General features: G+C 52.7%; 1 protein-coding gene across 10 annotated transcripts in view; it reads left to right on the top strand.

The window, feature by feature from the left end:
• Positions 1 to 21,760, top strand: part of MSI2 (musashi RNA binding protein 2) — a 201,763-nt gene that overhangs the window by 108,424 nt on the left and 71,579 nt on the right. For all 10 annotated transcript variants that reach the window (XM_056506669.1, XM_056506672.1, XM_056506678.1 and 7 more), the window contains exon 7: positions 12,076 to 12,124. In XM_056506669.1, coding sequence (XP_056362644.1) covers positions 12,076 to 12,124 — 49 coding nt within the window. The remainder of the gene's footprint in view (positions 1 to 12,075; positions 12,125 to 21,760) is intronic.

The raw sequence follows: 21,760 nt of genomic DNA on the forward strand, positions 1-21,760 counted from the left end.
TGGTGAAATAATGTGGAGCCAGGGAAGCAGAGTTGAAAAATATCTCTCCCATCTTGGAAGGACATCTTGTCAGTCAGTCAGGATTGATGTGTGGACCTGTCACCTCATTCTTAGCACCCAAATCCTCTCTTTGCCCGTTTTTGCAGTTTGTTTGATTTACTGAGCCTGTTTGCTGTGATTCAAGAGGCTCTTGTCACGTTTCTAGCAGAGATTCATCACTGGGACATAATCCATTCAAATAGCTTTTGGGCAAGAAATAAAAAGTGTTTGAAGCCAAGAGGTTTCAAACAAACTGTTCAAAGGCAGCCCTGTGGAGAGGGAGGAGGGAGGGTGGGATTGTTCTGGGGCAGGGGAGAAAAAGGAGTGAAAATGGAAAAGGAGGCAGGATCTGGGGACTGGAGGGGACAGGAGAAAAGACACATGTCCTGTGCAGGTGGTCACCACAGCTTCAACACACATGGAGGTGGCACCTTTGGAGAACTTGGGGCCATTTCTATGTGTAAAGCATCATTCACCCATCTTGGTGTTTGTGTGGACAGTCCTCCCTCTGTGCTTGTGCCTTGAGTCCTCATTACACAGAATGAGTGGAGGGAGTAGGATTCTTTTTAAATTTTTTATTTATAAACTAAAGAAAATTGCATCTTTCTCACAGAAATCACTTTGGTGATGTCAGGAGTGGGAGGTTGAATTGACTTCAACAACAAAAATCCCCTCTCACAACAGAAACTCTTGTTTGTCCTTCAGCAGCCTTTAAAAGAGGATCCCATGGTTCCAGGATCCCAGCTCTGGTGATTACCCTCAAACCCCCTGCCATCCTGGGGTAGTTAATTAAAAATCTCCCTGAACCTTGGTTTCAGGTGCCTGGGTGAGGCTGTCACACTGATGAGATGTGGCATTGTTGACACGTGTAAAAACTGAATTTACCCAGCAGCTCCATCCTTCCTGGGCTCAGCCCCTCCCAGGCAGGATGCACAGCTCCAGGGGCACAGGAGCAGTGCCCAGCACAGCAGCACCACTCATTGCTTCCTTTTTAATATTTATTACATTCAGCCCTGCTCTCCTGGAGAATTGCCTTTCCCAGCATTTATTACAGTGAGAGTGGGAAGGGGTGGAGCTGCAGGGAGCAGAATCAAGGTGGGACATTAAAATCCCATCTCAGCAGCCCAGACTGTTGCTGAGTGCCCTGATTGGGCTCAGGTGGAAGGGCCAGGCTGCAGAGAGTGTCCTGAGTGATGCAGAGGCTTTTCCATTTCCATTTCCAGTCCCGTGCTCCCCACCCTAACCCGGGGCAATTGCAGCCACAGTTAACACAATGATGATTTCTGCCCTGAGCAGCCTTGGAAGAATCATTCCCTCAAGTGCTTTGGGCTCCTGCCCTCTCATCAGCACTAACTGGGGTATTTTAAGAGGTAAAGAAGAGTCCAAAGCCCTGAAGAGCAGAAATCAGAGCAAGTGCTTTATGTTGGTTATTTCTGCTCTCCATCTCACTGGGTGGTGCAGGGATGTGCTGGGCTGTGAGCTCAGGGAGATCCACATCCCATAGCTCTGCTCTGGCCAAGCAGGTTCTGCAGGCAGAGCCAGGGATTTGTCTTCTCCTGTTCTTACCATGAATTTGTGGCAGTGGCAGAACCACTTGTGCTCCTGTGCTGGGAGCTGCCAGCCTGTCTGGGGGGGACTCTGCTCCAGCAGCCTCAGTCACTTTTACAGAGTGTAAGTCATCAGTGTGGTGAGAGTGCAGTGCTGTGACCCCTCAGCTTCCAGCAGGCTGCACAGGGCAGCATTTGGGGTGTTCTGCACAGGCAGAGCTGCTCCAGCCTGCAAATCCAGGCTGGGACCCCCAGGCCTGAAAATGGCACAGCAAGGATCTGGTTTGCAAATGGTTTTTCCATAAGTTAAAAAATCCCTGAATGCAGAGAGAGATAAGCTGTGTTAGATTTGGGGTGGGAAAAAACAAAAAAAAGGGAGGACAGTTCTGTTTAGAACAAACAGCCCTGGAAAAATATTCCCTAATATGCAAGTCAGTATATGAAAAGAACAATAAAAGGAAAAAGGATCCAGCAGGAAATAAAATGAAACTTTTTTTCATTACAGTCAAAGAGAACTTAGATGAGTTTTCCTTTGCTAATAAACTGCAGTTTGATTCTGCAGCTGAGCCTTTAGCTGGAGCTGGCTGTGGCAATTGTTCTTTTTTTTTTTCCCAATCTGGGCAATAAAAAAGCCCTTCATGCATCAGGAAGCCTCGTAATGCAATCCTTGTCTTATCTTCACACTTATTCAGCAGGTATTTACCAAAGGGCAGCAGGAAGCTCTTTAAACCCGATCCTGTTCCTGTGCTCAGGATGTCTCTTAATCAGATCTGTGTCCCTGAGCCTGGCCTGCCCTGGGACTGTGCAAAGGCATCTGTGAAAACACCCTGCTTTCTTGGGAATGGAGATTTTCTCAGTATTCTCAGCAGTAGGGAAGGCTCTGGGCTGGGTTTTTTCTGTGTGTGGTTTCAGGGCACAGGTTATTCCTGCAGTTCCAGCATGGTTTGGGTGGGGAGGGACATTAAAGCTCACCCAGTCCCAGGTGTCCAAGCCCCAGTGTCCTTGGGCACTTCCAGGGATGGGGCAGCCACAGCATCTCCTGTGCCTCAAAGGGAGGAATTTTTCTAATATCCCATCTAAACCTGGTTTTGGTGTCCTCCTCTGGGCTTGGTGCTGTGGCTGCAGCAAAGCCAGGAGAGAAGCTGGTGCTGTGGTTAAATTAAATGACAGCACCCCTCTTGCTGCAGCCCCAAAGGAGGATTTAAATCAGGTTTTCCAGACACTGGTGCTGGTGAAGCCCATCAGGACAGGAGCTGCCCCTCCTCTGGGGCTCACAGCCCTGGTGTTGTTTGGAAAAGAAAACAGATTGCAACTTTGCAGTGCCAGTATGCAAACGAGCACTGGGCAGGGAGGAAGAATGATTTCTGCTGACGGTGCCTAATGTTCCATGAGAGTAAAATCAGCACCCTGGCACCTGGCTGGCTGCAGTGCTCAGGGAGGGCACTGAGGGTCCTGCCCTGCAGCCCTGGCACTTACCTGGGCTGGGGAGGGGGAAGGAGCTCAGCCCCTTGGAGCTGTGCTGCTGTGGACTCCTGGGATGTTTGAGCTGTTCATTTATCTGAGTGATGTGTGGAGCTCTCAGCCTCTGCTTTCCAAAGAGCAGAAATTCTCCAGCCTTTCTGCAGCAGAGGTTTAAACCTGTCAGACCCAGCAGCCCCAAAGGAATAGTTAAAACTGTGGTGGGTGCATGTAGAAAGCAGCCCTTGTGTGGGTTTGTGTTTTTATCTGGTGCTGGCTCCTTCAGGCAGGGGGGAGCAGCAGGGTGGTGGGAGCTGGGTGCTTCACTCAGTTGTGGGTACCACAGGAAAACACTAGCCAGAAGTTGTTTGGGATGTTGGCAAGGAATAGTGGAGGAGGATGGGTGTGGGAGGGGATCCCCCAATGCCAGCAGGAGCCCAGGGCAGAGTCCAGGGTGGTGCTTGGCTCTGGGGCCACAGGTCACTAAAACACCTGGAACTCAACTTCCCTTCCAGCCCCCCCCCCCTCTTCCTGGTCTGTTAGATGGGTAAAACACAGGCATGTTTTGAGGCAGGGTGAATTGAGTGTTTGTAAGGGAGCCTGGATCCTCTCCAGCAGATGTTTGGAACAGGATTCTGTTCTTGCCTCTCTGGGGAAGGGCAGTAGCAGGAGCTCCCTGATTTAACCCCAGTTTCAGATTGGATGACTGGTTTTAGTTGCTGTCTGTGGCCAGTCAGTGTGTGTGTTACACTGACAAATGTGTCCAAAATGTGTCATCACAGGAGCCTTGCAGTGCTTGTATGACATGTGCCATCTGTGCCCCCATCCAGGCATGTTCCAGGATGGTGGCACTGTGGCACCTGCTGCTGTCCCTGGGCAGTGCCACAGCCCTTTCCCAGCAGGGCTCTGCTGTTCTGCACTGAAACCTGCAGTTGTGGTGCAGTTCTCTGTGGGTGAAGGGCTGCCACAGCCCCTGGTGGCTTCTTCACCCCGTCCTTGGGGTTTGTGTGTCTGCAGTGACCTGGAGGAGCTGAGTCTCAGGTCCTTGCTGCAGGGGTTGAGCGTTCCCCCTTCCCTGTTATCCCTGCAGGATCGAAAATGGCACAGCTGGAGAAGGGCAGAGCACAGGGATGTCCCTCTGACTCCCTAAATCCATTTCAGAAATGCAGGAACCCATTTCCCCAGCTGAGGAGAGCCAGGGGAGAGCTGCCTGTGCTGCAGGCAGGGATGGCTCTGGACAGTTAGACCTGAGGGATTTGATTGCAGAGTGACCCCTGCCCAGGCTGGGCTGAGCACAGCCAGCCAGGCATGCCCTGCAGCTGGGAGGGGGAGCTCTGATTTCCACAGCAAACACATCCCTGGGACAGCTGGGGGACACCTCCTGGGCACAGGGTGGTTTGTTCTGTGTCCTGTTTTCATGCAGACCCCAGTGTCTGTCCCTGCTGTGTGTGTGCATCCTCCCCTTTGGAGAAATGTCCCTGGGAGTTCATCCACCCCCAGCCATTCCATTGCTGGAGAAATTATTATTACCTTACCTTGCCTGCCTTCTTTCCCTTCCTCTGCTCACCACCTTCTCTACTGCAGCCCCAGAGGGTGAAGAAAGAGCTGGTTTTGTGTTTCTGGGCTGTTGATTGGTTTGGTGGGGTTTTTACAAGAGCCTGTGTTCCTGTCAGTGTTGTTAGCTAACAGGTGCTGGAAATCTGGGGGCAAAAGGGAAGCTCTCAGTCAAGACAGCAGGAAAAGGAGCACTCCAAGAGTCCTCACATGGTTTATAACTTGATGGGAGCTTTGCTTTCATCAATACTCCATGTTATTAATGCCAGAGAAGGAATTAATGAGAAATCATCTATGAAGTCATGTTTAATTTGTCCTGCTGTGGAAAGCTGCTTTTTTCTGGAGAGCATTACTCATTCCTACATGCCCCTTGGTAGAGTCAGCATTGAGCAATGTGCTGGTGTTTTGCAGGAGCATTCTGAAGTCCAGCAGTAGCCACAGAGCTTTTTGGCAAGCTCTGGGGATGCTCTTTGCCATGTCACGGCTGGTGAGCGAGCCCTGAGATTAACGTGATTGAATGACTGTTTTAATTTCAGCCCTGATGGAGCAAAATTAGTTACAATGATATGTGTGTGTTGAATAAAATTGTAGTTTTATTAGCTATAATTGCTGAAGAAGACTTTTTAAAGCCTCGACTGCTGGGGGGAAGAATTGCCAGCACTGGAATTTGTGTTTGCACAGTATGGCATTGATTGTTCTCCTGGTGCATAATCTGTCACCAGGGCACACAGGGGAGGGCTCAGCCAGGAGCCTCACCCTGTGCCCCAGCCTGGGGTGCTCAGAGGAGTGAATCCTCTCCAGGGATTGATAACCAGGGGTGCCTTGGGGTGCTGGAGCAGCACTCCCAGCCTGGAGCTCCCTGCTCTGCTCCCTGAGCCCTGCCCAGGATGGGCTCAGCTGGGGTGCTGGGTTGGGTCTGGAGTGGTCACCCAAACTGGACACAGTGCTGGAGGAGCCTGGGTGATGGTCAGGGAGCCCTTGGGCAGGAGACAGAGCTGGGAGGAGGGAGGTGTGTGACAGAAAGAAGGGGGATCATTTGTTTCTTTGGTTAATTCTCTTGTAATCAAGCCCAGAGGCTGGTGTGGGGGAGCCATTTCAGATTGTCTGCCATGCAATAGGCATTTGTCTTAATTTATGTGGGGGGAGGTTGTAAATCTGCAGGAGCACGTTTGGATCTCACATGCACATTTAAAATAACAGCACCTGACAGTTCACTGGCAGCTGAGAGGGTTTTCTGCTTCAGAAAACAAAATATTGGAGGAGTTTGCTGTGTGGATAAATAATTTGAGGAATTAGACCAGAATATCCAGCACACTTTTCTTGGAAGAGCAGGGGGGTGACAGAGCTGTAAAGTTCACGAGTGGGGGATGGAGGGAGGAGAGGCACAGCTGAATTGTGTGGGGCCAGAGGTTGTCCTCAGTAACTCCTTCCCTCCCCAGACCCAGCTGGAATTGCCACCATGGTCCATTCCAGCTGTAATGCCATTTGTCTGCCCTAATTCTTCTCTGAAATTCCATTCTTGAAGGGATGGAGAACACAGTGCCAGGTCTGCTTGGGAGTGTGGAGAGCAGCCCCTCCACCCCAGGGAGCACAGAACACCTCAGCCTGCTCTGGGTGTGCTGGAAACTCGGGTTTGGGTCACGAAAAGCCTTCCTGGGCTGGGAGAGGAGGCACAGAGGCTGCTGTGTGTCCCTTCAGTTCTTGGGGGGTTTCATTGTGGGAGTTTCACTCTGGGGGTAAACTTGGCTCAGCCAGAAGCAGCAGAACATGGAGATGTGGAGTGATGCTCTGGGTTTGGGGGCACTCAGCCTGGGGTTACACTGTCCCTGACTCTGAGCTCTGGGTTTGGGGGGCACTCAGCCTGGGGTTACACTGTCCCTGACTGGGGCTCTGGGTTTGGGGGCACTCAGCCTGGGGTTACACTGTCCCTGACTCTGACTCTGGGTTTGGGGGCACTCAGCCTGGGGTTACACTGTCCCTGACTCTGAGCTCTGGGTTTGGGGGGCACTCAGCCTGGGGTTACACTGTCCCTGACTCTGACTCTGGGTTTGGGGGGCACTCAGCCTGGGGTTACACTGTCCCTGACACTGGCTCTGGGTTTGGGGGCACTCAGCCTGGGGTTACACTGTCCCTGACTGGGGCTCTGGGTTTGGGGGGCACTCAGCCTGGGGTTACACTGTCCCTGACTGGGGCTCTGGGTTTGGGGGCACTCAGCCTGGGGTTACACTGTCCCTGACTCTGATCTCTGGGTTTGGGGGCACTCAGCCTGGGGTTACACTGTCCCTGACTGGTGCTCTGGGTTTGGGGGGCACTCAGCCTGGGGTTACACTGTCCCTGACTCTGAGCTCTGGGTTTGGGGGGCACTCAGCCTGGGGTTACACTGTCCCTGACTGGTGCTCTGGGTTTGGGGGGCACTCAGCCTGGGGTTACACTGTCCCTGACTGGGGCTCTGGGTTTGGGGGGCACTCAGCCTGGGGTTACACTGTCCCTGACTCTGAGCTCTGGGTTTGGGGGCACTCAGCCTGGGGTTACACTGTCCCTGACTGGGGCTCTGGGTTTGGGGGCACTCAGCCTGGGGTTACACTGTCCCTGACTGGGGCTCTGGGTTTGGGGGGCACTCAGCCTGGGGTTACACTGTCCCTGACTGGGGCTCTGGGTTTGGGGGCACTCAGCCTGGGGTTACACTGTCCCTGACTCTGAGCTCTGGGTTTGGGGGGCACTCAGCCTGGGGTTACACTGTCCCTGACTGAGCTCTGGGTTTGGGGGGCACTCAGCCTGGGGTTACACTGTCCCTGACTCTGAGCTCTGGGTTTGGGGGCACTCAGCCTGGGGTTACACTGTCCCTGACTCTGGCTCTGGGTTTGGGGGGCACTCAGCCTGGGGTTACACTGTCCCTGACTGGGGCTCTGGGTTTGGGGGCACTCAGCCTGGGGTTACACTGTCCCTGACTCTGAGCTCTGGGTTTGGGGGCACTCAGCCTGGGGTTACACTGTCCCTGACTGAGCTCTGGGTTTGGGGGGCACTCAGCCTGGGGTTACACTGTCCCTGACTCTGGCTCTGGGTTTGGGGGGCACTCAGCCTGGGGTTACACTGTCCCTGACTGGGGCTCTGGGTTTGGGGGGCACTCAGCCTGGGGTTACACTGTCCCTGACTGGTGCTCTGGGTTTGGGGGCACTCAGCCTGGGGTTACACTGTCCCTGACTGGGGCTCTGGGTTTGGGGGCACTCAGCCTGGGGTTACATTGTCCCTGACTCTGGCTCTGGGTTTGGGGGGCACTCAGCCTGGGGTTACACTGTCCCTGACTCTGGCTCTGGGTTTGGGGGGCACTCAGCCTGGGGTTACATTGTCCCTGACTGGGGCTCTGGGTTTGGGGGGCACTCAGCCTGGGGTTACACTGTCCCTGACTCTGGGCTGTGCTGGGGCTGCAGCTCCTGCTGTCTTATGGAAAAGAGGAGCTGAAATCCCAAAGAGTTAACTAGGAGGAGTGATTGGAGATACTGTGTGTTCTTGTGCTGGGCTAGATCACTTGCATTAAATTCAGAGACTTTCTGAGTACAATTAATAGTCATTTTATTTAGGTCACCCTGGTTTTGTTGCTTTAAATGTATGCCTCCATTAAAGTGGAAGAAAATCAAATACATTTATCTCCGTGGAGCCTTTTGTGAACTGGTTGGGCATATTTTAAATAACCCTGGGAACTGTTAGGATTATTAAAGCCTTTGGCTCCTCCAGGTTTTTTTTCTTTCCTCTTATTCTCCCCTATTCCTCCTTCCAGGCAGTGAGTAATGAAGTGGTAGAGCCCTTCCTTTTCTCAGAGCCCCAAGTGGATTGGAAAAAAAAGAAGTTAAATAAACTGAAGCCCATTAGTTAGGCTTTATGTAAGAAACTGGGTCTGCATTGGCTGTATGGATGGGCTGTGCTGGGACAGAGGAGTCTGGGGGCCTTAAGTGTCCATTTGTAACCACTGTTCACTGGCAAGTCTTTGTTTTCTTTTTTTTTTTAGTCACCCAAAGTCCTGAGACTGTTCATTTTGTAACTCTCACTTGATGCTGAGAATGAGTCTGGATTAATCAGCTGCTTTATCTGCATGTCTGGGGGAGGCTGGGGGTTTGTGGTGCCCTGGGGGGAGGTGGCTCAGCCCCTCCTGTGCTGGGGCATCGCTGGGGCTGAGGTCCTGCATGGTGGGTGATGGCCAAGCCTTGCTGGCAATTCCACCTTCCACTCCTGCTTCTAACCCTGGAGAAACCTTCCTTGCCTCTTGTCTGCACAGTGTCAGCTGCATGTTTTGGGCTGAGGCCTGGAAGAGTTGCAGCTGACATGTTTAAAGCACTGGTGGAGCACGGGGCTGCAGGAGGGGCAGCCCCAGCCCTGCCTGTACTCGGGTTTCTCTGTGGGCTGTTGGGTTTTTCCCTGCCCCTGAAGCAGGGATCAGTTTGCTTGCTGCAGGGTGTGCAGTTACCTTGGCTGTGTCCCTTCTTTCTCCTTGATGAGAGCTCGAACAAGCTGCCTGTGTTTGCTTCAGAGACCCGTGAGAAACGGGCTGTGTGAGGCACTGTGCTTTGCTCATTCTATTCAGCCCTTTGTATATTCAAATTCTTCTAGTTTGAGTTCTTGCTGTTCTGCCAGATTTCCATACCATTGATGGGTTTTCTGCATTAATAAGTTTCTCTCCCCCCTCCCTCCCATACCCTCGCCACCTTTTTGCAACTGGTGAAAAGTTTTTCTGAGCACACTGCCCTCTCCATATTGATTTTCTTCTGCTTGTCTCACCAGCTCTTAGATGTTTTATTTTGCAAAGTGTTAATAGAATTTTCCTTTTGCCACTGCACTTTATCCATTCAGGAGGTTTCAAGAAGTCTCATTGTGTCACTGGACTATGGAGGAAAGAGGTTATTCTTCTGCTACAATGCCTGCCCTAAAAAATAACTCAGGGTGGGGTAAGCACAGAAAGGGCAGAGACGGAGATAAAATGTTCTGACCTTAGGAAAGAGAAAAGATAACCAATTAGACATTGTTGAAAGGGCACCAGCTGGCTCAAAGAACACCCCACTGATCATTTTTTCTTCAAGGCATGTTGGGCTGTGTCTGAGCTCAGCTGCAGGGACTGTCCCCCGTGCAGGTTTCACTGGGGGCTGCAGGGCTGACCCTGTTCAGGGAGCTGCTGCCCAGCCCTGCTCCAGCAGTTGGTGCTGTTGGAGGGGGCAGAGGCTGCTCAGGGTGCCTGAGCTCCTGGGGCCCCAGGAAACCTCCCTGCAGGATTAGCCTGGCAGCCTGTGCTTGTTACTGCTAATAGGGATTTATTTGCATAAAAAAGATCCCTGCCAAGATCATCATTCCAGCTTGGTACACATGGCACCAAGCCCTGTTTGCCCAGAGGATGGTGTTGGTTGGGCAGGTGGGAGAAGGGAAGGGAGCCCAGGGTGAGCAGGGCTGCACCCAGAGCCCCCCAGCCCTCCAGAGCTGGGTCTGGGGCCAGACCAGCCCCTCCTGGCCCTGCCAGCTCTGGAGGAGCACAGTGAGGCTGCACAGGAGGCTCAGGCTGAGACAGGGCCATGCTGGAGCATCTCTTCTCTCCCTAGCCAGCACAGCAGCCTTTTGGAAGTCCCCATAATGTCCTTGCAGGAGGAGGTGTCATTGTGGCAGGGCAGTGTGGCTGCAGCCTGCACAGCCTGCACACAGATTTGGGGACAGGGCCCTCCCTGGGCTGCTGGGTCTGTGCTCTGCACATCCAGGAGCTCTCTGGGATGGGGCTGGAGGGAGAAGAGCTCCATGTTAAACCTTCAGCAGCAGGGATGGAGCAGGGACAGAGGGTGGCTGGTGCAGGGAGCTGCCATGCCCCAGCAAACAGCTGCAGGTGCAATGTGTAATTTTGGGTTCCAGTGAGGCCAGGACCTGTGAGAATGAAAAATAAAGATTGCTGAGCAAACATAACCCTGGAGCAGAGATAAGCAGGTGAAGGGCAGCCTGCTCCTTATCTGCCTCCTGCTTTTGCTCATCCTGGTGAGTTTTCCCCCTTGGAGGGAGGACAGACAGCAGGACAGACTTAATGCAGTTTGAGTTTTCAGTGCATCAGCGTCTGCAGGTCTCAGTCGAGATGGGTATCAGGAGACCTGCAGTTCTGCACTGTCTCAGGCCATTGGCAGCACTTTCTGCAAGCCAGTTTGACTAAAAAAGCTAAGAACAGCTTAAGCAGAGACAGATTTTCAGCTGAATTTTAGGCACCATGTAAAGTTTTGCTTCATTGTATTTTTTTTACAATCTCCTGGAACATATTTCAGTCCTTCAGAACCTCAAGGAGGTTCAACTTGTGTTTTCACCACCTTCCCAAACTCTTTCTCCCCAGCCAAGGCTGAGAAAATGTTCACAGACATATTTTGGTGTCTGTCTGCTGCCTGAGAGGGCATTTGGGGGGACAGGTGGAGATGAGGAGACCATGTAAGTGCATTGTAAATCATTTAGCTAAAGTAAATGATTTCTAGAAAACCAGTGTACAAGTCTAGGGAAGTGCAGAAAAATTACTGATGGAAAAAAAAAATCCAAAAACTTCAAACAAACAAAAAATCCCAAAGCCACCCCCCAGCCAAGCAGTGGAGTCCTTTAGAGGATAAAACCTTTTCTTTAAAGTTCTCCCTTCCTGCAACAGCTCTGTAATTCAGTGTTCCAGGTTTTCATCATCCCTGGGTTTACAGCAGGGAATTGCAGGTCTGTAATTTCATCTCAGAGCTTGCCCAGGACGTGTCCAGTGGCACAGGGACCCACCTGCCCCCACTGCTGCAGCCTCAAGGTGTGACAGTGCTGGGAAATCACCCCAGCCCTACATCCTTGTGCAGTAAGTGCAAAATTTCAGGTGTGGCTGCACAGATTAAATGGAGGTGGAATAAATCATGCAAATCCTAATGAAAGTTGAAAGCAATTTGGTTGCACTTCAATACATTTCATCAGTCATCTCTCTCCTGAAGTGGAACTGCCGAGCCTGATGCGAATTAAAGTTTCTCCCTCCTCCCTCTCCCCTCTTTCCTCCAGCTTTTCAAAAGCCCTTTTGAAAACCCCTGAATACCTTTCTTGGCTGACCAGATTTTACCCTGCTCATACCTCTTTTAACCTAATTCTCAGCCACGACAGTGACTCTAATTTGGAGAAGTCATGGGCTTGATTTCTATCCACGTTTCCTCCCCTGGCCCTTCCTGCTCTCCCTGCAAAAGGGAGATGAGGCAGGGCCAGGGGCTGATGTGAGCTGGAGGAGCTGCTGAGACATTTGGCTGTTTAGGACCAACATTTCAGTGCTCACTTTTCTCCTCCAGGAGCAGATGTCAGCCAGGGCAGGGAGGGGGAAAGCAACAGGTTTCCAAAAGGAGAAGCTTTTCCTCTGGCCAAACCCAAGGAGCTCTGCTCCATCCAGGCTGCTGGTGTGTGTGTGTGTGTGTGTCTGAGCTGCCAGCCTGTGCTAAAGCTCAGCTCTCCCCTCTTTGTCTTGCAGGTAGAGGATGCCATGCTGATGTTTGACAAGACGACCAACAGGCACAGAGGTAAGAGGGGCTGGGAGCTCTGACCTCAGTGTGTGGCAGCTTCTGCATGGGGAGCAAAAGCCAGATGCAGTGAGATGAGCTGGTGCTGAAATGTCCCAAATCCCAGATCTGAGTTCCCACCTGGCTGTGCCTGCAGTGAGCTCTGTTCTGCTCACTGTGGTCTGTACACATTGAGCCTCCCTGGCTGGGCTGTGCAGGGGCAGGAGAGCAGAGCAGAGCAGAGCTTTGTGAGCCCTGCAGTGTGTGTGAGCCCTGCAGTGTGTGTGAGCCCTGCAGTGTGTGTGAGCCCTGCAGTGTGTGTGAGCCCTGCAGTGTGTGTGAGCCCTGCTCTGTGTGTGAGCCCTGCTCTGTGTGTGAGCCCTGCAGTGTGTGTGAGCCCTGCTGTGCTCTGTGAGCCCTGCTCTGTGTGTGTGAGCCCTGCAGTGTGTGTGAGCCCTGCTCTGTGTGTGTGAGCCCTGCTCTGTGTGTGAGCCCTGCTGTGTGAGCCCTGCTCTGTGTGTGTGAGCCCTGCTGTGTGTGAGCCCTGCTCTGTGTGAGCCCTGCTCTGTGTGTGTGAGCCCTGCAGTGTGTGTGAGCCCTGCAGTGTGTGTGAGCCCTGCAGTGTGTGTGTGAGCCCTGCTCTGTGTGTGTGAGCCCTGCACTGTGTGTGTGAGCCCTGCTCTGTGTGTGAGCCCTGCAGTGTGTGAGCCCTGCAGTGTGTGTGAGCCCTGCAGTGTGTGTGAGCCCTGCTGTGCTCTGTGAGCCCTGCAGTGTGTGTGAGCCCTGCTCTGTGTGAGCCCTGCAGTGTGTGTGAGCCCTGCAGTGTGTGTGTGAGCCCTGCAGTGTGTGTGAGCCCTGCTGTGCTCTGTGAGCCCTGCACTGTGTGTGAGCCCTGCTCTGTGTGAGCCCTGCAGTGTGTGTGAGCCCTGCAGTGTGTGTGTGAGCCCTGCTGTGCTCTGTGAGCCCTGCAGTGTGTGTGAGCCCTGCAGTGTGTGTGAGCCCTGCTCTGTGTGTGTGAGCCCTGCTCTGTGTGTGAGCCCTGCTCTGTGTGTGAGCCCTGCTCTGTGTGTGAGCCCTGCTCTGTGTGTGAGCCCTGCAGTGTGTGTGAGCCCTGCAGTGTGTGAGCCCTGCAGTGTGTGTGAGCCCTGCTCTGTGTGTGAGCCCTGCAGTGTGTGTGAGCCCTGCACTGTGTGTGAGCCCTGCTCTGTGTGTGTGAGCCCTGCAGTGTGTGTGAGCCCTGCAGTGTGTGAGCCCTGCAGTGTGTGTGAGCCCTGCTCTGTGTGTGAGCCCTGCTCTGTGTGTGAGCCCTGCAGTGTGTGTGAGCCCTGCTCTGTGTGTGAGCCCTGCAGTGTGTGTGAGCCCTGCAGTGTGTGTGAGCCCTGCTCTGTGTGTGTGAGCCCTGCAGTGTGTGAGCCCTGCAGTGTGTGTGAGCCCTGCTCTGTGTGTGTGAGCCCTGCAGTGTGTGTGAGCCCTGCTCTGTGTGTGAGCCCTGCAGTGTGTGTGAGCCCTGCAGTGTGTGTGAGCCCTGCAGTGTGTGTGAGCCCTGCTCTGTGTGAGCCCTGCTCTGTGTGTGAGCCCTGCAGTGTGTGTGAGCCCTGCAGTGTGTGAGCCCTGCAGTGTGTGTGAGCCCTGCTCTGTGTGTGAGCCCTGCTCTGTGTGTGAGCCCTGCAGTGTGTGAGCCCTGCAGTGTGTGTGAGCCCTGCTCTGTGTGTGAGCCCTGCAGTGTGTGTGAGCCCTGCAGTGTGTGTGAGCCCTGCAGTGTGTGTGAGCCCTGCAGGGTGTGTGAGCCCTGCAGTGTGTGTGAGCCCTGCAGTGTGTGTGAGCCCTGCAGTGTGTGTGAGCCCTGCAGTGTGTGTGAGCCCTGCAGTGTGTGTGTGAGCCCTGCAGTGTGTGTGAGCCCTGCAGTGTGTGTGAGCCCTGCAGTGTGTGTGAGCCCTGCTCTGTGTGTGAGCCCTGCAGTGTGTGTGAGCCCTGCTCTGTGTGAGCCCTGCACTGTGTGTGAGCCCTGCAGTGTGTGTGAGCCCTGCAGTGTGTGTGAGCCCTGCAGTGTGTGTGAGCCCTGCAGTGTGTGTGAGCCCTGCAGTGTGTGAGCCCTGCAGTGTGTGTGAGCCCTGCTCTGTGTGTGAGCCCTGCAGTGTGTGTGAGCCCTGCTCTGTGTGTGTGAGCCCTGCTCTGTGTGTGAGCCCTGCAGTGTGTGTGAGCCCTGCAGTGTGTGTGTGAGCCCTGCTCGGAGTGTGTGTGAGCCCTGCTCTGTGTGTGAGCCCTGCTCAGTGTGTGTGAGCCCTGCTCTGTGTGTGTGAGCCCTGCAGTGTGTGTGAGCCCTGCAGTGTGTGTGAGCCCTGCAGTGAGTGTGAGCCCTGCTCTGTGTGTGAGCCCTGCAGTGTGTGTGAGCCCTGCACTGTGTGTGAGCCCTGCAGTGTGTGTGAGCCCTGCAGTGTGTGTGAGCCCTGCTCTGTGTGTGAGCCCTGCAGTGTGTGTGAGCCCTGCTCTGTGTGAGCCCTGCACTGTGTGTGAGCCCTGCAGTGTGTGTGAGCCCTGCAGTGTGTGTGAGCCCTGCAGTGTGTGAGCCCTGCTCTGTGTGTGAGCCCTGCTCTGCTCTGTGAGCCCTGCTGTGCTCTGTGAGCCCTGCAGTGTGTGTGAGCCCTGCTCTGTGTGTGAGCCCTGCAGTGTGTGTGAGCCCTGCAGTGTGTGTGAGCCCTGCTCTGTGTGAGCCCTGCTCTGTGTGAGCCCTGCTCTGTGTGTGAGCCCTGCAGTGTGTGTGAGCCCTGCAGTGTGTGTGAGCCCTGCTCTGTGTGAGCCCTGCAGTGTGTGTGAGCCCTGCAGTGTGTGAGCCCTGCAGTGTGTGTGAGCCCTGCTCTGTGTGTGAGCCCTGCAGTGTGTGTGAGCCCTGCTGTGCTCTGTGAGCCCTGCTGTGCCTCCTGCAGGTGCCTCTCTGCCCTTCCCAAGGTGAGCCCTGCTCTGTCCCTGCTGGGCTCTGTGCTGCCCTCAGCACTTCCCAGGCAGGTGTTGGTGGCTGAGCCCTGGGAGTGCTGAGCTCTGCTCTAGCAGCCCTGCCTCAGCATTTCTCTGCTCTTTGGGGAGGCTGCAGCAGTGTGCCAGGGGTCCTGCAGATCTGAGCCTGGGTAATGAGCCCTGCAGGATGGATTCCTTGTCCAAAAACATCTTTCCACTCAGTGACCAGGAGTAAAGGTCTGGGGAGCACCTGAGTTGCCATGAAACCTCTTGGCTTTTCCACAAAGAGCTTTTTTCCCACTGTGTGTGTTGAAGATGAGAGGCAACAGGTCATCCTTTCTTTTTTCCCCCTGGGAATTCTGTGAATTTATTTCGTTGGCTAATTCTTTTAATAGCTTGTTTTTCCTACATTCAAGCCATGACATTTTGCTCTGCATTAGCATCCCACTGTAAGCTCCTGGCTGAGATCTAAGTGGGGAGGAACTGAAAGCCTCAAAGCACCAAAAGCTGGCTCCAGATGCTGCTGGGTGAGGTGATGTTACCCCACAACCTCCCTGTGCTCCAGGGGACAGGATGGGCTGGAGTCCCTCTCCTGGTGAGGGAAGGAGCTCCCTGGCACTCAGCTGTGTTTGGGAGGCTGTATCCCAGGGATACCCACTGCTGGCTGAAGGGCAGTGCTGCCTGTTTGGGATTAGCCAAAATTCCTGCTGGCAGGGAAGCCTGGCTGGTTCAAAGCACAGAGAGGGCTGAGCTTCAGGGGCTTCCCCTGCCAAGTACAGGTGGAAGGAAAAATCAAGTGCAAAAGGCAGAGTAAGAGTCCTCTTCATCTTCACACTTGAATTTATCCAGCCTTTTGTGGCATTTTCTGCTGCTCTGTGCAGGTAGCTAGTGCTAATCAGCCTAATGAACTGGCTCAGGGCTGTGGTGATGAAGTGAGTTCTGCGGATAAAATCACCCCAGATTTTACAAATTGTGACACTCTGATTGTGTTGGAAGCATGTTTAAAATGCAGTAGTGTGCAGCAACAGTGTTAATGGCAATTCTTAAAACCACTTGTGGGTTGCAATCTGTATCTTCAAATTAGCCACGGGAAGGAGAAATGGCAGATAAAATATCCACTGTGGTTTGTGTCGTTGGTCTGTGCCTGGAATAATCATCCTGGCCACAGGAAGGGAAAGGATTGAAATTCACTCCCTACTGCTAGAAGGCAAGATAAATTTCCTTGCAAGAAAATGGAGAGGGTTTGTTGACATAATTCTGCCACGTGTGTGTGTTTGGGGAGTGTGGAACTCACCTGCTGGGGGGAAATGCAGCCCCTGAACCAGGCAGGGGAGAGGGTTCCAAAACTGCTCACCTGGCTGGAAAACCCCACCCAAAACAAAACTTTGTGCCTGGCACGAGCACTTCACCTCTGTGGTGGATTTGATCCTGGAGATTTTTCCAACCTTAATGATTCTGTGATTCCATAACCTTAAAAATGCCATCAGGCCAGGCATGCTGAGCCTCTGCAGGAGTATTTTAATGTCCAGCTGTTCCTGGGTGTTCTCTAAGGAAAATAAGACTCAGCTCTTGCATTTCATGCTGATCTGTTTAGCCATATTAAAGGCAGGCTGCAAAATCTGTATTTAATTGGAGTGGTTATTTTTTGGTGTGTTGTAGGCAAGACAATCCCTGGAATCACTGGGATGTCTCCTTCCAAGGGTTCTTCTGGCTGTGACAGTGGGCACACAAAGAGCCAGCACTTGATAAACAAATATCCCTGGGTCAGCTTGTTCAGGTGCCTTTATTTTTTTTATTTTGGAAAGAAAGTGTTAGTGCTCCTCTATTTCTATACTGCTGTATTCCTGAAGTCTTCTAAAAACCACACACAAAAGTTCTCCCAACATTCTGGCAGATCACTTCTGTCACTTTCCTCACTGCCTAAAATTTCATAGAGCTGAAAATTACTGGGTCAATCTTGAAAGGATTCAGTAATTGGAAAGAAAGGAAAAAAAAAAAAAAAGATGGTGGTGTTATTTTGTTACCCTTGCAAAGTGCAGATAAAATCTGGAGTTCAGCATTAGTTATTGATCTTTGGGGTGGAGGGAGCCTGGCAGGATGAGGATGTCCTTCTGACTTCAGTATGGAGAGGAGCTGCAGGAAGCATTTGGGTGTGCTGGGCTGGGGGCTGTGCCCTTGGGCTGTGCAGGGTTTGTCATTCCCAGCAGAGCTGGGAGAGCCCCAGGCACAGTGAGGCTGAGGAGGAGGAGGAAGGACAGCTGGGGGGCAGGGTGGGCTGTCCTGGGCTGATCCAGGAGCTGGAGATCAGGAGAAGGGGGAGCAGTGGTTCCTCACCTCAGTGGGATCTCTTGGCCCCAACCTCTGTGATCCCTGCCCTGCTTGTTCCTTCAGCCCCTCCAGGAACTGCATCACAAAAAGCCCCAGGTTTTGAGTGAGTGAATCCCCCAAGCTGTAATTGTGGGAATTAAGTGTAATACTAAATGTTTTTGAAGCCATCCAGCCCTCAGAGTTATTTTGGTATCAATTAACCCTCTTGCACAGCTCAGGATGGCAGTGGGGAGAGGAGGGAAGTGACAGTGTGTGATTTGGACTCCTTTAATCTTAAAACCAAACAAAATTAAATCTAGGCAGGCTGTCTGTGGGGTACAGACAGCATCCTGCTGTTGGGGTTAAACATCCCCAGGGCAGATATGCTGGTTGCAGCAGAGCTCTGTGGTCACCTGGGCCCTTGCAGAGCTCTCCCTGTGCCTGTGCCTGTGAGGAGGGAGCCCAGGCAGGGGCTGGGGCTGGCTCAGCATCCCTTGGCTCAGCATCCCCTGGCTCCCAGGTCCTTGCAGGACACAGGACACTGCTGGCCCTGTGCCCCCAAGGCTGGGGCTTTATCTGAACCCCCAGAGCTCAGGCTGGGGTGGGTGCCCCCATCCCACCAGAGCACAGGGCTCTCCCACCTTGCCCAGGCTCTGCTCCCCAGGAGGAGGCTCAGGGTCATGTCCATGTCTGTGTCCACCCAGCAGATTTATGGAACTGTGCAGGTGGGAGAGTTGGGATCAGGTTGTGTTTGTTGGGACAGCCAGCAGTGATGCTGCTGGAGAGACACTGGCTGTGCCTCTGCCAAGGAGGAGGCTTTTCTGAGGAGAAAAATCACCTTTTGTGTTCTGTCCTGCTGCCAAAACCCCAGTTCTGGAGCTGATCTCTGAAGTTATAATTGACATTTTTATAGATGAGATATAAATATAATTAAGTCACTGCAATTATTTGTTTATCACCATCTCCCTCAAGTTATGCAAGGTCATGTGCATTTAAAAATACATCCCCAGGCAGTTTTGAGAAAAGAGTAGTTAAAATATATAGAAATAATTGCCTAATTTGGTCATTTTGAGTGTAGTTTTCTTGGCAGCAGCCTGGCTATAGCAGAGTATCCTGAGCTCATATTGTGCTTTTTTTGTGGCTGAGGGAGAGCTGCTGCAGCAGGTTTGACCCACAGATTTGGGGAAATCATCCTCAGACACAGCAGTGGTGCTTTTTTAAAGCCTGAAGTGCTCCAAGGGCTTTGGATGAGGAGTGTGCCATAAGCCATGGAGGGAGGCAGTGTTGCTGTTACTGCTTTTATTCCCCTGCCAGCTGTACCACTCACACGTGGGGCTGCAGAGAGTGTGCTGCTCCTGCAGGAAACCTCCCCTGAAACTGAGCTCAGCAGTGCTCCTCATCCTCTCCAGGGGAGCTGCAGCTGCCCACAGGGGGCTTGGAGAGGTTTTTAAGCAAATATTTGCTCAAACTTCACGTGAGGGCTGCAAAGATTCATTAGTGAATATTATTTACCATTTACACACCTATCAGTGAGCACCATCAGTCACACCTGCCTGTTTGGATTGCAGCAGTGACATGTGCCACGTTAATATTTTATAGCTGTGTGTTTTTAATGTTACATCCCCGCTTATAAATATTCATTTCTTAAACACATTAAGGGCTGCAGGGCTGCAGAGGCTGGGGGATCCAGGGTGGGAGCTGGGCTGGCAGCAGCATGGGGAGAGCTGCTCTGCTCTCAGGGCTGGGGCCACCTCCCACCTCGGCCACTTGTCACCAGTGTCCCCTGGGGCAGTGCCATGCCTGTGGCTCACCCTGCTCTGTCCTGCTCCCCACTTTGGTGTTAACAAAAACAAAACAAAAAGGGAAAGCTGCCAATTCTTGGATCCGTCCCTCTTGTCTTTTAATTTCCTGGCTGGTGCTTCTCCCTGCTGTGTCAGGGCACCTGTGAAGTGTAAAGACAAGCAGAGCAGGTCAGTGTGAGCCCCTCCTGCCATGGGCTGTGCTCAGAGCAGCACACCAGGCTGCTGGCCAGGCTCTTCCAGCCATTATGGAGCATCCCAGGAGCTCACAGTGATCTGCCCCAGCCTCACACTGCACAGTGCCACCTGAGGCTTGCAGTGACTGCCCAGCTCCTGTCAGACCTTACTGCTTCATTTTGTACCAGTGGTGAGAATTGCATCCAGAGGGGGATGGAGCAGCAGCTGGCCTGGCTGGCTGCACCAGGGAGGGATGTCTGGGGAGGCTTCTCTGAGCCAGGGAGAGGCTCCTCCTGCAGCAGCACTCAGGAAAGGGACTGGTGTTTCTATTTGCTTGTTTAGCAAACAAACTGCAATAGTAATTCTGATTAGGAAAAAAGTCTCTCCAGCCTCCAGTAAAGGCTGCAAACTCAGCTCAGCAATTAGTTTGGAAGCTGTGATATCAGATTGGAACCTCTGCTATCAGAGATGTTACATTAAACATCAACTTAAAAGCACATTGTAAGGGACAGTCAAGCTGTACACTCATTTATTTGTGTCTCATCTTTGTGGGTGTGGAAATCACTGAATTCCCTGTGCCCAGAAGGAGAGCCCTGACCCCTCTGACTGGATCTATCCAGCATCCTTTCCATCAGCCCTGGTGCATCAGGGATGGCTGAAGGGCTCACCCTGCTCACCCTCCCTGGGGTGGGACAGCTCAGGAGGAGCCCCAGAGCCAGAGTGCAGAGCTCACAGGGGAAATGCAGCATCTTCTGAGGCACCTGGGCACAGCAGATCTTCAGCAGCTGTTCAAGTGTCAGCTGAGCTTGGGGTGCAAAGGATGGTTTTGCAGGTCTGGGGCTGGTGCCCTGGGTGGGGAAGCAGAGGCACAGAGCTGGGAGAGGGCAGTGCTGCTCCTGGGCAGGAACAGCACATTTCCTTCCTCTGGAGCTGTGATTCGTGGTCTCAGTCTTGAAGTGAAAAATCTTCATTCACTTAGTCCTGAAGTGCTTCAATAACAGCACAGCTAAACCACAGCTGTACTGGAGAGGGCAGAGGAAATCAGCACAGCCTGTCTGGTCTCAGCAAGGTTCTTCAGGAAATGTAAAGTGAGGAATGTGCAGATATTCCTGAGGTTTTCTAGATGGTGCTCACAGTTCTGTCACACTTGCAGGGGGTGAGTTTGTGTTAAGCCACCACATCGTGTGCCCAGCTGAGGCTGCCTTGAGGAGTGAGGTCATTTAGTACAAACTCAGTTTGCCTTCTCACTGCCAGCTTGAGTGACAGAGAAATTAGCACAAACCCTGATGGCTCTGAGCAGAAAGAAGCCCTAAAAGCCACCAATAAGTTCCTGCTTGTGAATCTGCCCAGCTGATGAAACCCAGCCCCTTCTGCCTCCCCAGTGTAGGAGCAGGGAGCGCTCTGAGCCTCGTGGGACTCTTTGGAAATGTTAATTGAGGAAAGGCCAGGAACAGGAGGAGAACAAAATGCAACATTTCCATAGACAGGCAGTCTGCACACAACAGGCAGAATTAAAATCAGCATGGTGACCTTGAGGAAAGAGGCAGCTCCTCTCTGTGCCCAAAAATGTGATCTGAAAATGGGGAGAGGTGCTGCCTCCCTCTGTCCCTGCTGTGCTGCTCCTTCTCCCAGTGGATCACAGGCTGGGCAAGTCCTCCCCAGCGAGCACAGGAGGAGCTTTTGTTTGTCACACACCTGTGCTTTCTGTTGGTTGGGTTTGCTAATGAATCTTTGGAGCCCTTGCAGTGAAGGTGAGGAGGATGCTGCAGGAGCGGGGCAGTGCCCAGTGCTGCTGAAGCCTTTAGTTGTACAAGGTCATTGCCACATGTAAAAGCCTCCTGGTGATCTGTTTAAACAGATAACACATCCCCTGTCCCCTCCATCTCCAGATTCAGCAGAAACAGAGGTTACACAGATAATGCTGGGAATTAAACTTCTGCCCCTGAGCCTCTGTCAGAGCAGGCTCCACCACTTGCTCTCCCCATCCTCACACCCCTGGCTGTGCTTCTGTTTCTGGACATTTGAGTGTTGGGAATTCTGGGGGGATGCTGATCCAAGCTGTAGGTGCACCTGGGCAGGTACCTGAACACGTTGCAGTGTGTGTGTCCCTCCCTGGGAGCTGCAGCTGCTCCAGGGCTGTTTGTGCAAGGCAAAGCTCCAAGTGACTCTGCCGAAGGAGGACTTGTCAGGGGGGTGGAAATGGAATATTTCTTTAATTAGTTTGATTAAATGTCCTGGCATGGAGTGATTTTGCTTATTCTGTATGTTTTTTTGTATGTATAAGCTGAAGTAAGAACATCTGGCACTTTTTTCCCTGGATCCGATAGAATAAGTTGAAAAACGGCTTCTTTCAGAAAACTGCAGCTCGGCACATTTGGGTTGTGGGTTTTATCTTTTTAATTTATTGAGTGTTTTCTGGACC

Source organism: Oenanthe melanoleuca, chromosome 19, assembly GCF_029582105.1.
Source record: "Oenanthe melanoleuca isolate GR-GAL-2019-014 chromosome 19, OMel1.0, whole genome shotgun sequence".
NCBI lineage: Eukaryota > Metazoa > Chordata > Aves > Passeriformes > Muscicapidae > Oenanthe > Oenanthe melanoleuca.